Below are 14,061 nucleotides of genomic sequence, written 5' to 3' on the forward strand. Positions count from 1 at the left end.
AGGAGTCAGAATGGGGAAAAAATAAGAACCAAGATGCATAATGTAAAGGTACAAGTTCCCAATGAGAAATGTAAATGTGTTGTATACCTAAAATGTACCAATACAAGAATTTAAGAAAAAAAAGAAAAAAGATTAACACCCAAAATATATAAGGAACTAAACAATTTAATATCAAGATAAGAAAAAATATTAAAAAGGGGCAGAATATCCAATAGACATTTTTCAAAAGAAGACATACAAATGGCCAACAGGCATATGAAAATTCCTCACCATTCCTGTCAGCGAAATGCAAATTAAAACTACAGTGAGAGGTTACTTCTCACATGGTAGAGAGGGTATTATGAAAAAAGATGAAAGAGAAGTGTGTTGAGTCTGTGAAGGAAAAGGAAGAATTGCACACTGTTGATGGGAATGTAAACCATTATGGCCATTATAGAAAGCAGTGTGGAAGTTCCTCAAAACATTAAAAATAGAACCACCATATGATTGAGTACCCTCACTGCTCGTGCATATCTCAAAGGAAATAAAATCAGTATGTTGAAAAGATAACCTTACTTCTATGTTTATTGTGGCATTATTCACAATGTACAAGATATAGAAAATAACTTTAGTATCCCTCAAACTTTAAAAAGAAGGAAATTCTCTCATTTTTGACAACACAGATAAACCTGGAGGCCATTATGTTAAGTAAAATAAGTCAAACACAAAAAGACAAAGTACTATGTAATCTCACAATTATGTGGTATCTAAAAAAAGCTGAACTCACAGAAGTAGAGAACAGAATGTTGGATACTAGAATCTGGGATTGTTGGTCAAAGGACACAAAATTTCAGCTAGGAGAAATAAATTTAAGAGATCTGTTATACATCACAGTGACTATCATGTCACTAGGGATTGTATTCTTGACAATTATGTTGAGAGTAGATTTTAAGGGTTTTCACCACAAAAGTGATAAGTATACCTATGTTAATTAGCTCCATTTAACCTTCCCACGATATGTCCATATTTCTAAAATCATGTTGTATACAATAAATAAATACAAATTATTTTGTTAATTAAAATTACATGAATTTTAAGAAAACTCTACCTGGGAGCGATATCCAAGGCATTTATTTGTACTCCACTAAAAACAAAGGCAGTTGTTGCATTAGCAAATATCAGACAGATGATAATGCTATAAAAGTTGAAACTTAGGTACAGCATGCACATACTGAAGATGACAGGAAAGAGCATTCCTGGGGAGGGATACAGATAACATGGTTAGGTATATACTGGAAATAAGGAGGAAGTAGTACCCACCACACATTGGAATGTCTGGCTTCTCCTTACCTAGTGTGGTGAAGAGTTTTCGGATGGTAATGGTGCTGAGAATATTCCTGGACCTGAGGAAGTCTGCTATCTGACCTCCTAGGATACTAATGATGTAGGCAAACAGAGGGGCCAGGCTGGATAGGAGCCCGTTCTGCAGAAGAGATGTTATTCTGAGAGTGTGTATGGTGGATGAGGAGCTCTGATACACAGAGCAATCACTGCACTGGAATTCAGTATAAAATGTGTGTACTTTAATGCAGAAAACAATCAGTATACAACACCAGGATTACTTCTGGGGCCACATGACCCAAAATAAAGAGGGAAATAGTAGTATTTGTCATAACCTGTCTATTTTTTACTCTTAGGATCAAGGACCCTGAAATCACCCTATAATATAGAGAAAGACTGTGTTGGAATGGGAAATGACTGCCCCAGTGGGATTATAACTATGATAATGATGACAATTACAAATATGTGTACGGTGCTCACTCTGTACCAGCCACTGTTAATCCTTACAGCAACTCTATGGTTTCATGGATAGAATTGAGTCCAAAAGGATTTATTTAATCTTACTGTTATGCTAGTGCAAGCCTGGTCTACTGATTCATTATGGAAAGCCCATAAATGGCAAACCCAGATTGCATTTTTAAGAATTAACTTTATTGATACATTTTAGATATACAATATAATGACATTCATCATTGGAAATTTGTACCTTTACATAATCTATCTTGGTTCTTATTTTTTTCCCCATTCCCCTGCCTTCCCTTCAACCACTTCCCCCTCCCTATTTACAAAGACTTTGTTTCCATTTTTTCATTTTCTCATATTAATTCCATTGCCTTCTTTCCTTTCCCCAATCCCTCCCAATTCCCATTCCCCTTTGGACCTTTTCTTCCTGTTTCACAATATCTGTTATACCTTTTGATCCTTATTTACACTTTCAGTTTCTCACACCAGTATTCGGTATTTACACGTCTGTCCTATTTATTTCACTTAAGAGTATCACCTCAATGTGCATTCATTTATCTATAAATGTCTCTAATTTCTCATTCTTTATGGCTGAGTAGTACTCCATTTTATTTTTTAAAAAACCCCACATTTTCTTTATCCAGTCTCTAGTTGATGGTCAGTTGGGTCAGATTGCATTTCTAAGGGAACCTTTTCTGATTATTTTATCAAATAACAGAAAGTTCCACATCAGTGATTCTCAAGTCAGATAAGTAATGAAGGTGTCACAGAAGACCCAACTCATGGGTTATAGCCCAAATCCAAATCCACTGTCATACCCCAGGAGAGAGATGTGTAAGTGCAGAGCAAAGTGTCAGGGCTTGGCTATGTGACTTTCAGGGAAGGATCTCAATCACCAAAGGGAATAGTCATGTTGAATTTTTAGTTATACACAAGGGTAACCACAGTGATGGAGGTAGGGGAAGTGTGGGAACATGGGTTACAGGCATATTTTTGGTGGCATGCCAGACACTATGTTTATACCAATACTTTTTATTCTGGCTACTTTTCATAAAAAATCAGAAGCCATGAATCTTCAGAAAAACAGCACTAGATAACACAGTGGAGGAGGCAGGTAAAAGCTGAGACCAGGGTCATTAGAGTCAGAGAAACAGAGTCCTTCAAAAAGTTATAACAAGAACTTACGATATACTAACCTCTCTCATGTTAACATGAGCTATGGAGTTGATCAATATTGGGGTGTACATAAGTGTGAAATTACTTGTCCAGATATTGGCAAAATTACAGAGGAAAATGGCCCAGAGTGGGAGAGACTGCAGCATAGCCTTGATGGGCAGAGTAGTCAAATTACTTGAGCTGACCTGAAAAATAATTCATTAATCAGATGAGGACAAACTGGAACCTCTTTTGTTCAGAGCAGAATCTGGGAGTTACAGAGCACTGTGGTCTACCTGCTGGGCGAGGGATGATGTGATGTATTCTTTCTCATTGATGCTTATACATGGGTGGTTTTTTGGGTCATCATAAAACAGAACATACCAGAAAAGACATAGGACACAGCCATAAGCACCTATTAAAGAAAGACAAGTTAGAATTGGAAGGTTCTGTCTGTAATAGATCTTTTAACCTACTATGCTTTCCATTGTATCACTCTGAGAACCTAGATGTCCCCTTTTTCTTGAAACTTTGCAACAAGGCTTATTTTTTGACAGTCGTTGTATCCACAGCTTTCTTCCTACAGAATAAATTTTACAGAAACAGCAGTAAGCCTGTGGCCTCTCCTGACTAGATAGCTTCTACATTTGTCCCTGAGATGGGCCTTTCTGTCCTGAGGTTCTTATCTTTTCAGATTTGGAATGTGTTGCATCCTGAGTAGGGCAGATCCAAGCCTATTCAGGGTGTGACAGTTACTCAGTTTTTTTTTTTTTTTTGTACCAGGGATCGAACTCTGGTCCTTGTGCTTGTGCAGCAGGTGGTAAAACCACTGAGCTAAATCCCCGGCCCTGACAGTTACTCAGATTTGAGGGCTCAGCTTTAGCTGTGCTCATGAGATACCACTGAGGCTTCAGGAATTATCCAAACCCTATAAATGCAAAATTCTTATTTTTGAATTTTTTAATACTAATAACTTATATATATACACACACACATACCTTCTAGCTCTGTGTTTCTCTCCCTCTTTGTTCCTGTTCCTGTCCCATTCTGAATTTTTTCACTCTCTCTGTCCTCTCGACTGTCACTTTTACAGGAAGGTGAATACAATTTCTAGCTTCCCTATTGTTATTAGTTTGTTCTGTACTTGTCTCTGTTCTTTCACTCTGTTTTTTCCTCCTGTCTCCAACAGATCCCCACAATTTGCATGATCTTCCCGTGTCCTCTAGCCTCACCTCTGACCTTTCCCTCTCCCTCTATCTCTCTATCCCTCCCTCCCCAACCCCTGCTAAATCCTTACCCTTAAGGGTAATTTTGCCATATTGAAGGGTTTACTTACTACAAATATATTTTGGGCTGGTCCTAGATTTTGTTCTAGCTTGCCCTGTTAAAGTGACAGATTAACTGCTACCACAAATTGTCATTTTCTAAGCTGTGTTTGATGCCGATTGTGTCAATTGGGCTAAGGTATTGTGACTGATCTAATCAGTTGCCCTCCCTGGTATACTGAAAATGAGATTGCCTAAGAGTCATTAGAGACCCAAAGCTGAAAAAGTCCAACTATACCTGGAAGATATCTCTGAGAAGCAATCACTCTAAACACCAGTAATAAAGATACTCAAAATAAGAAATATTGGAGTATCAGCCCAGGAACTAAAGCAAAAAAAAGCACAAACAACAGAAGTAAAAATGAGAAGACACCTTGGCAGGACACAAACACAGAATTCCAGCTCACCAAACACAAATTCTGGGGGAAATGAGGTGGAAAAATATGATAATTAACCACCTGGACACCCTGAACTGATAGCACAGGAAGTAATAAAACAGATGAATGAGGCTCTAGAAAAATTTAAAACAGAAATAATTTCCCAGATAACTACAGAGATGGAGAGCAGAGTGAAAGACATGATTAGAGGCTCTAGAACAGAAACAGATAAAAAGATAGATGAGCTCAGAAACATGCTGCAAGCCATAAATGCCCAGCATAAGAAAGAAATGGAAGCCATGATTGCCCAACATAAGAAAGAAATGGAATCCATGAAACAGATTCAAACAGATATCTAGGAGATTAAAAACTCCATTGAAAAACAAACAAACAAAAAACCCAACTCCACTGAAAGTATTCACAGCAGGTAGAGCGATTGTGAAGACAGAATATCAGATATAGAAGACAGGATTGTGGTTAAGGACCATGAAAACAGAAATTTCTTAAAAATAGTAAAGGACCACAAGAAATCAATCCAGCAGCTGCTAGATGATGCAAAGAAGAATAACATAGACTGATAGGAGTCCATGAAAAAGCAGGACAAAGTACAAATGACATAAAAAAACTGTTCACAGAAGTAATAGTAGAAAACTTCCCAGACAGAGGTGGAGAATTTGACCTACAGATAAGTGAGGCATATAGAACTCCAACTAGCTATGATAAAAAAAACTACACCTAGACATATATTAGTCAAGATTCGAGAAACCCAACAGAAGAATAAAATCCTCCAAGCAATTAGAGAAAAGAAACAAATCCCCTACAGAGGAAAGCCCATCGGAATCACAGCAGACTTCTCAACACAAACCCTCAAGTCAAGGAGAGCCTGGTGTGGAGTATTTCGAGCCCTAAAGGAAAATATCTTCCAACCTAGACTGTTGTATCCTGCAAAATTATCTTTCAAAATCGATGGGGAAATTAGATACTTCCATGACAAAGAACACATGAGAAATTTCATGAACACTAAACCAGCACTCCAAACAATTCTAAACAACATCCTAGAAAAAGACAATGAAGATCCTAACTCCATGAGGCCCAACAGAGGGAAATGACCAGGCAAGGCAAGAAATTAAAGGGAAATGGGGAAAAATAAAAAATAAAAGAGCCAACAACAGTAAAACATCATGACAAGGATGAGTCAATATTTATCAATTATAACCATTAATGTTAATGGTCTCAATTCACAAATCAAAAGAAATAGACTGGCCAAATGGATTAAGAAGCAAAATTCAACAATATGCTGTATACAAGAAACACACCTAATTCCAAAAGACATTCATAGACTGAAAGTAAAAGGATGGAAAACAGTTCTCCATGCCACAGGAACCCGAAAAAAAGCAGGGGTAGCAATCTTATTTGCAGACAAAGTAGATTTCCAACCAAAACTAATTAAGAGAGACAAAGATGGTCACTACATCCTTGTGAAGGGAACAATCCAAGAGGAAGAGATGACAATCATCAATATATATGCACAAAATATGACTGATGCCAACTATACAAAACAAATATTAATGGACCTGAAAAACAAAATAAGCGCTAATACAATTGCAGTGGGCAACCTCAATACCTCACTATCACAAATAGACAGATCATCTAGACAAGAAATTAGCAATGAAATTCTAGACTGAACCAAGCTATTGAACAAATGTACTTAATAGATGTCTACAGAGTGTTCCACCTCACAAAATCAGAATACACATTCTTTTCAACTGCACACGGGTCATTCTCCAAAATAGACCACATGCTAGCTCATAGGACATGTCTAAGTAAATGCAAAAGAATTGAAGTTACCTCCTGTAAATTATCAGACCATAGTGCAATAAAATTGGAGATCAATAACATAAGAAACAGCAAAACCCCCACAAACACATGGAAACTGAATAACACCCTCCTGAACAACCAGTGGGTCACAGAGGAAATTAAAGAAGAAATTAGACAGTTTCTACAAGTAAATGAAAATGCCAGTACATCATACAGGAATCTGTGGGACAGAATGAGAGCAGTTCTACGTGGGAAATTCATAGCAGTGAATGTCCATATTAGGAAAACAGAGAGAACTCAAATTAACAGCCTAATGCAGAACTTCAACCTCCTAGAAAAAGAAGAGCATAACAAACCCAAATCTTGAACAAGGGAGGAAATTATAAAGATCAGAGCAGAAATCAATGCAATGGAGACTAAGAGAATGATACAAAAAAATCAATGAATCAAAGAGTTGGTTTTTCAAAAGAATAAATAAAATCTATAAAACTTTAGCCAACCTTATCAAAAAAAGGAAGGAAAAGGCTCAAATCCATGCAATTAAGAACAAAAAAGGTGAAGTCCCAACAGATCCAGCCGAAATTCAGAGGATCATCAATACCTAATTGGAGAACCTGTACACTAATAAAATAGAAAACACAGAGGCAGCCACCTGGTTCCAAACTACAAAGACACAGAGGACACCAGACTACCAGACCACAGTGCTGGGTCCCACCACTCCTGGCCCAGAAGTAGGGGCTTCTGAGCCATTGTCCAACTTGTCCTGGTCCAGAGGAAGGGGCTTCCTGGCCACCATCCCTCCTGCTGCTCCCAGCCCAGAGGAAAGGGCTTTTGGACCACCTTCTGTCCCACTGCTTCCAGCCCAGAGGAAGGGGCTCCTGGGCCACCATCCCACCCGCCGCTCCTGGTCCAGAGGAAGGGGCTCTTATCCACCATCCTTCTGGCTGCTCCCAGCCCAGAGGAAGGGGCTTCTGGGCCAACTTCCCTACTGCCACTCCCAGCCCCTGTCCCACCTCTCCCAGCTCAGAGAAGGTGATCCTCACGGGTGCCAACAGGCCACCCCCCAATAGAAATGAGAAAACACTTGAATAAGTCTCAAAAGCAGATTTCCAGATCACCTACAGCAACCCCAAAGGGAAATGAGATGGAACACTCTGATACTCAACTACCTGGACCTACTGAACTGGCAACAAAAGGGGATCTGGAAAAAAATGAAACCAGAAATAATTTCTCAGATAACAGGAGAGATTGTGCTCCTAGTGCAAGGCATGATTAATAAATCTAGAGAGGAGCTCAGGAACATGATGGAATCTCAACATAGAAAACAAATGGAATCCATAAAACAGATGCAAATAGATTTTGAGGAGATGAAAAACTCCATTCAAAGTCTACAGAGCAGAATGAGCCAATGTGAGGACAGAATTTCAGATATAGAAGATAAGATTGCAATTAGTGACCAGGAAAAGAAAAATTGCTTCAAAATTATAAGGGAACATGAGAAATCAATCCAGCAGCTGCTAGATGATGCAAAGAAGAATAACATAAGACTGATTAGAGTCAATGAAGAAACAGGAGAGAGTGGAGATGACATAAAAAACTCTTCACAGAAGTAATGGTAGAAAACTTCCCAAGCAGGGGAAAAGAACTTGACATACAGATAAGTGAGGCATATAGGACTCCAAATAGCCTTGATTGAAAAAAATCTACACATAGGCATATAATTGTTAAGATTCCAGAAACACCACAGAAGAACAAAGTTCTACAAGAAGTTAGAGAAAAGAAACAAATCACATACAAAGGAAAGCCCATCAGAATCACAGCACACTTCTCAACACAAACCATCAAGGCAAGAAGAACTTGGAGTGACATATTCCAAGCCCTAAAAGAAAACAGCCTCCAACCCAGATTGATGTACCCTGCAAAACTATCTTTCAAAATGGATGGAGAAATAAGATACTTTCATGATAAAGAGCACCTTAGGAACTTCATGAATACCAAGCCAGCACTCCAATGAATTTTACACAATATCCTAGGAATAGATATTGAGGATCACAACCCCAGGAAGCTAAGCAGAATGAACCCATCTGGCATGACAAGAAATTAAAGGTAAAGAGGGAGAACTCAACAAAAAGAAAAAGTCATGGCAATGACAAGTCAATATATTTCAGTTATAACCATCAATGTTAATGGTCTCAATTCACCAATCAAAAGAAATAAACTGACAGAATGGGTCAAGAAGCAAATTCCAACAATATGCTGCATACAAGAAACACACTGAATTCAAAAGGAAACTCATAGACTGAAAGTTAAAGGGTGGAAAGCAATACTCCATGTGATGGGAACCTGAAAAAAAGCAGGAGTAGCTATCCTCTTGGCAGATCAAGTAGATTTCAAACCAACACTGGTTAAGAGAGATGAAGAAGGACACCACATCCTTGTAAGGGGAAGAATCCCAGAGGAAGAGATGACAATCATAAATATCTATGCACCAAACACTAGTGTGCCCAACTATATAAAACAAATACTAATGGACATGAAAAGTCATATATGCACTAATACAATTGTAGTGGGGGACCTCAACACCCCACTGACACAGATAGATCAACTAGACTAAAAATAAGTAATGAAATACAAGAACTCAATCGAACTCTTGAACAAATGAACTTGACAGATGTTTACAGAGTCTTCCACCCCACAAAATCAGAATACACATTCTTCTCAGCTGCACATGGGTCATTCTCCAAAATCGACCACATACTCATACATAGAACTTGTTTAAGTAAGTGCAAAGGAATTGAAGTTATCCCCTGTATATTATCAGACCATAGTGCGATGAAATTGGAGATCCATAGCAAAAGAAACTGGAAAAATGTCATAAACACGTGGAAATTGAACAACACACTTCTGAAGAACCAATGGGTCACAGAGGAAATTAAAGAAGAAATCAGACAGTTCCTTCAATTAAATGACAATGACAATGCAACATATCGGAATCTATGGGACACAATGAAAGCAGGCTTACGAGGGAAATTCATAGCAGTGAATATGCCTATTAGGAAAACAGAACGAGCCTAATTAAACAACCTGATGCTGAATCTCAAGCTTCTAGAAAAAGAAGAGCAGGACAACCCCAGAGCTCATACAAGGGAGGAAATTATAAAGATCAGAGGAGAAATCAATGCAATGGAGACTAAGAGAATGATACAAAGAATCAATGAAGCCAAGAGTCGGTTCTTCGAAAGAATCAACAAAATTGACAAACCCTTAGCCAACCTTGTCAGAAAAAGGAAAGAAAAGGCCCAAATCCATGCAATTAGGAATGAAAAGGGTGAAATTACAACAGATGCAGCAGAAATCCAGAGGATCATCAATACCTACTTCCAGAACCTATATGCCAACAAGATGGACAACACAGAAGAAAAGGACAGATTCCTAGATACATATGAATTACCAAAGTTGAATGAAGAAGACCTAAAAATTCTAAACAACCCAATATCAACCAATGAAATTGAAAATGTAATTAAAAACTTACCAGCTAAGAAGAGCCCAGGCCCTGGTGACTTCACTGCTGAATTCTACAAGACATTTAGAGAGGAACTACTGCCACTACTGTTTAAACTCTTCAATAAAATTGAAAAGAAAGCAGTACTCCCAAATTCATTCCTGGAAGCAAGCATCACCTTGATGCCCAAAGCAGAGAAAGACCCAACTGAAAAGGAGAACTATAGGCCAATCTCACTAATGAACATAGATGCAAAAATCCTTAATAAGATACTGGCAAACAGAATGCAGAAGATCATCAAGAAGATCATACACCCTGATCAAGTGGGATTCATTGCAGGGATGCAGGGATGGTTCAATATATGCAAATCAATCAATGTAATACACTATATCAATAGAGCCAAGGACAAAAACCATATGATTATTTCCATAGATGCAGAAAAAGCATTTGACAAAATCCAACATGCATTTATGATAAAAACCCTATGAAAAATTGAAATAGATGGTCTCTACCTCCAACTGATAAAAGCCATCTATGAAAAACCAACAGCCAATATCATACTAAATGGTCAAAAACTGAAATCCTTCACACTCAAATCAGGAGCAAGACAAGGATGTCCACTATCACCACTCTTGTTCAATTTAATTCTGGAAACATTAGCCATGGCAATTATACAAGAAAAAGAAGTACAAGGAATAAAGATAGGAAATGAAGAACTCAAATTGTCATTATTTGCAGATGACATGATACTCTATATAGAAGACCCCAAGAACTCCCCCAATAGTCTTCTAGACTTAATAACCAAATTCAGTCAAGTAGCTGGTTACAAGGTCAACACACAAAAATCAATAGCTTTCCTCTAAACGAACAACAGACTCACTGAGAGAGAAATAGGGCAAATAATTCCTTTCACAATAGCATCCAAAAAACTGAAATACCTGGGAATCAACCTAACGAAAGAAATCAAAGACCTCTTCTCTGAAAACTATGGCACTCTGAAAAGAGAGATTGAAGATGATATCAGAAAATGGACAGACATCCCCTGCTCCTGGGTAGGAAGGATTAATATAATGAAAATGGCCATACTTCCAAAACTGCTATATAGATTGAATGCAATTCCAATTGAGATCCCAGCAGCACACTTCATAGACCTCGAGAAAACAATCCAAAAATTCATTTGGAACAAGAAGAGACCCAGAATAGAAAAAGCAATTCTAGGTAACAGAGACATGGCAGGGGGTATCACAATCCCCAACCTGCAACTCTACTACAAAGCTACTGTGATAAAAACGGCATGGTACTGGGAAAGAAACAGACCTGAGGACCAGTGGAACAGATTAGAAGATGCAGAAACAATGCCAGACACACTCAGACATCTCATCTTCGATAAAGGAGCCAAATGCCCTCACTGGAGGAAAGATAGCCTCTTTAATAAATGGTGCTGGAAAAATTGGCTTTCAACTTGCCAAAGATTAAAACTAGTCCTATATCTCTCATCATGCACTAAACTAAAATCAAAATGGATTAAAGATCTATATATTAAAATAGAAACACTGAAGCAGCTGGAACAGAGGTTAGGTAGAACTCTTGAAGACATTGGTGTAGGAAAAGATTTTATGAACAAAACCTCAGTTGCCCGTGAACTAGCACAAACAATCAACAAGTGGGATCTCTTCTTATTGAAAAGCTTCTGCACAGCAAGAGAAACCACCAGCAGTGTGAAGAGACAACCCACAATGTGGGAAAAAATCTTCACCTGCTTTTCTTCAAACAGAGGTCTACTATCTTGAATCTATAAAGAACTTAAAAAGATCAGACCTCCCCAATTTAAAGACCCAACCCAAAAATGGGCATCTGAAATGAACAGACATTTCTCAGACAAAGAAGTAGAAATAGCAAATAAATACATGAAAAAATGTTCAACATCACTGGTCATTTGAGAGATGCAAATGAAAACAAAGCTGAGATTCCACCTCACTCCAGAAAGAATGGCTGCTATCATGAAATCAACCAATAACAAATACTGGCGGGGCTGTGGGGAAAGAGGAACCCTGCTCCACTGCTGGTGGGAGTGTAGACTGGTGCAGCCACTGTGCAAATCAGTATGGAGATACCTCAAAGAAGTAGGACTGGAAGTCCCATTTGACTCCACTATTCCACTGCTGGGGATCTTCCCCAAAGAATTAAAAGAATCATACCACAGTGATATATGTGCACCCATGTTCATAGCAGCACAGTTTATATTAGCTAAAACTTGGAAACAGCCCAAATGCCCATCAACTGGAGACTGGGTAAAGAAAATGTGGTGTTTTTTTTATAAAATGGAGTACTACTTGGCCATAAAAAATGAGAAATTAGAGACATTTATAGCTAAGTGGATGCACATTGAGGTGATACTCTTAAGAGAAGTAAATAGGACACACATGTATAAATACCAAATAGTTTCTCTGGTGTGAGAACCTGAAAGTGTAAATAAGGACTAAAATGCATAACAGGTAATGTGAAATAGGAAGAAAAGGGGCAAAGGGGAAGGAAGTGGGAGGGCTAGGGGAAAGGATAGAAGGGAATGGGATTAATATGAGAAAATGGAAAAATAGGAACAAAATCTTTGTAAATAGTGAGGAATGGAGGGGTTCAAAGGAGGGCTGGGCAAGGGTGAAAAATAAGAACCAAGAGGGATTATGTAAAGTTGCAAATTTCCAATGATGAATGTCATTATATAGTATACCTAAAATGTGTCAATCATTAGAATGAATAATTGATAATGCAAAATAGGAAGAAAAGGTCCAAAGCAGTAGGGGTAGTGGGAGGGACAGGGGAAAGGAAAGAAGGGAATGAAAAAATGCTGAGAAATGGAAAAAATGGAAATAAAGTGTTTGTAAATAGGGAAGGGTGGAGGGGGTGAAGGGAGGGCTAGGAATGGGGAAAATATAAGAACCAAGATGCATTATGTAAAGGTACAATTCCCAATGAGAAATGTAATTGTGTTGTATACCTACAATGTACCAATAAAAGAATTTAACAACAACAAAAAGAAAACACAGATGAAATGGACAGATTCCTAGATACATACGAAGTGCCAACGTTAAATGAAGAAGACATAGGATTTCTAAGCACTCCAATTATAAGTGCAATTGAAAATGTAATGAAAAATTTACCAACAAAGAAAATCCCAGGTCCTGATGGCTTCACTGCTGAATTCTACAAGACATTTAGAGAAGAACTATTGCCATTACTCTTTAAACTCTTCTATGAAATTGAAAGGCAAGCAATACTTCCAAATTCATTCCTGGAAGCAAGTGTTACTTTGATTCTAAAACCAGGGAAAGACTCAACCAAAAAAGAGAACAGGCCAATCTCCCTAATGAACATAGATGCAAAAATCCTCAACCATATACTGACAAACAGAATACACAGGGTCATCAAGAAGATCATACACACTGACCAAGTCGGATTTATCCAAGGGATGCAAGGATGGTTCAACATATGTAAATCGATAAATATAATACACTATATTAACAGAGCAAAGGACAAAATCCATATGATCATCTCAATAGATGCAGAAAAAGAATTCAACAAAATCCTACACCCATTCATGATAAAAATGCTACAGAAAATTGGAATAGAAAGTATTTATCTTGACCTGATTAAGGCTATCTATGACAAACCAACAGCTCCCATCATGCTAAATGCTCAAAAACTGAAAACCTTCATGCTAAAATCTGGAACAAGGCAAAAATGTCCACTAGCACCACTCCTATTCAATATAGTTCTGGAAACATTAGCCATAGCCATTAGACAAGAGAAAGAAATAAAAGGAGTAAAGATAGGAAAGGAAGAAGTTAAACTGTCATTATTTGCTGATGATATGATAGTCTACATAGAAGACCAAAAAGCTCTACCAAAAGACTTCTAGACTTAGTTGACAGATTCAGTAGAGTAGCTGGATACAAGGTCAACACTCAAAAAACAATAGCCTTCTTATACACAAATAACAGACTCACTGAGAGAGAAATTAGGAAAATAATTCCTTTCACAACAGCATCCAAAAAAATGAAATATCTTGGAATCAACCTCACAAAGGAAGCAAAAGACCTCTCAC

General features: G+C 37.9%; 1 protein-coding gene across 8 annotated transcripts in view; it reads right to left on the reverse strand.

The window, feature by feature from the left end:
- Slc17a1 (solute carrier family 17 member 1) overlaps nucleotides 1–14,061 on the reverse strand; it is a 68,049-nt gene that overhangs the window by 33,247 nt on the left and 20,741 nt on the right. For all 8 annotated transcript variants that reach the window (XR_002395960.2, XR_015439366.1, XR_015439365.1 and 5 more), the window contains 4 exons: nucleotides 3,234–3,352; nucleotides 2,979–3,143; nucleotides 1,330–1,462; nucleotides 1,088–1,235 (listed from right to left, as the gene is read on the reverse strand). Coding sequence is in view for 5 of the 8 variants with exons in the window: in XM_004847577.4 (XP_004847634.2) it covers nucleotides 1,088–1,235; nucleotides 1,330–1,462; nucleotides 2,979–3,143; nucleotides 3,234–3,352 (565 nt within the window). In the remaining 3 variants the exon portion in view is untranslated. The remainder of the gene's footprint in view (nucleotides 1–1,087; nucleotides 1,236–1,329; nucleotides 1,463–2,978; nucleotides 3,144–3,233; nucleotides 3,353–14,061) is intronic.

The sequence above is a fragment of the Heterocephalus glaber genome, unplaced genomic scaffold, assembly GCF_053883595.1.
Source record: "Heterocephalus glaber isolate CG9 unplaced genomic scaffold, H.glaber_assembly_v1.0 deba00001472, whole genome shotgun sequence".
Classification (NCBI taxonomy): domain Eukaryota; kingdom Metazoa; phylum Chordata; class Mammalia; order Rodentia; family Bathyergidae; genus Heterocephalus; species Heterocephalus glaber.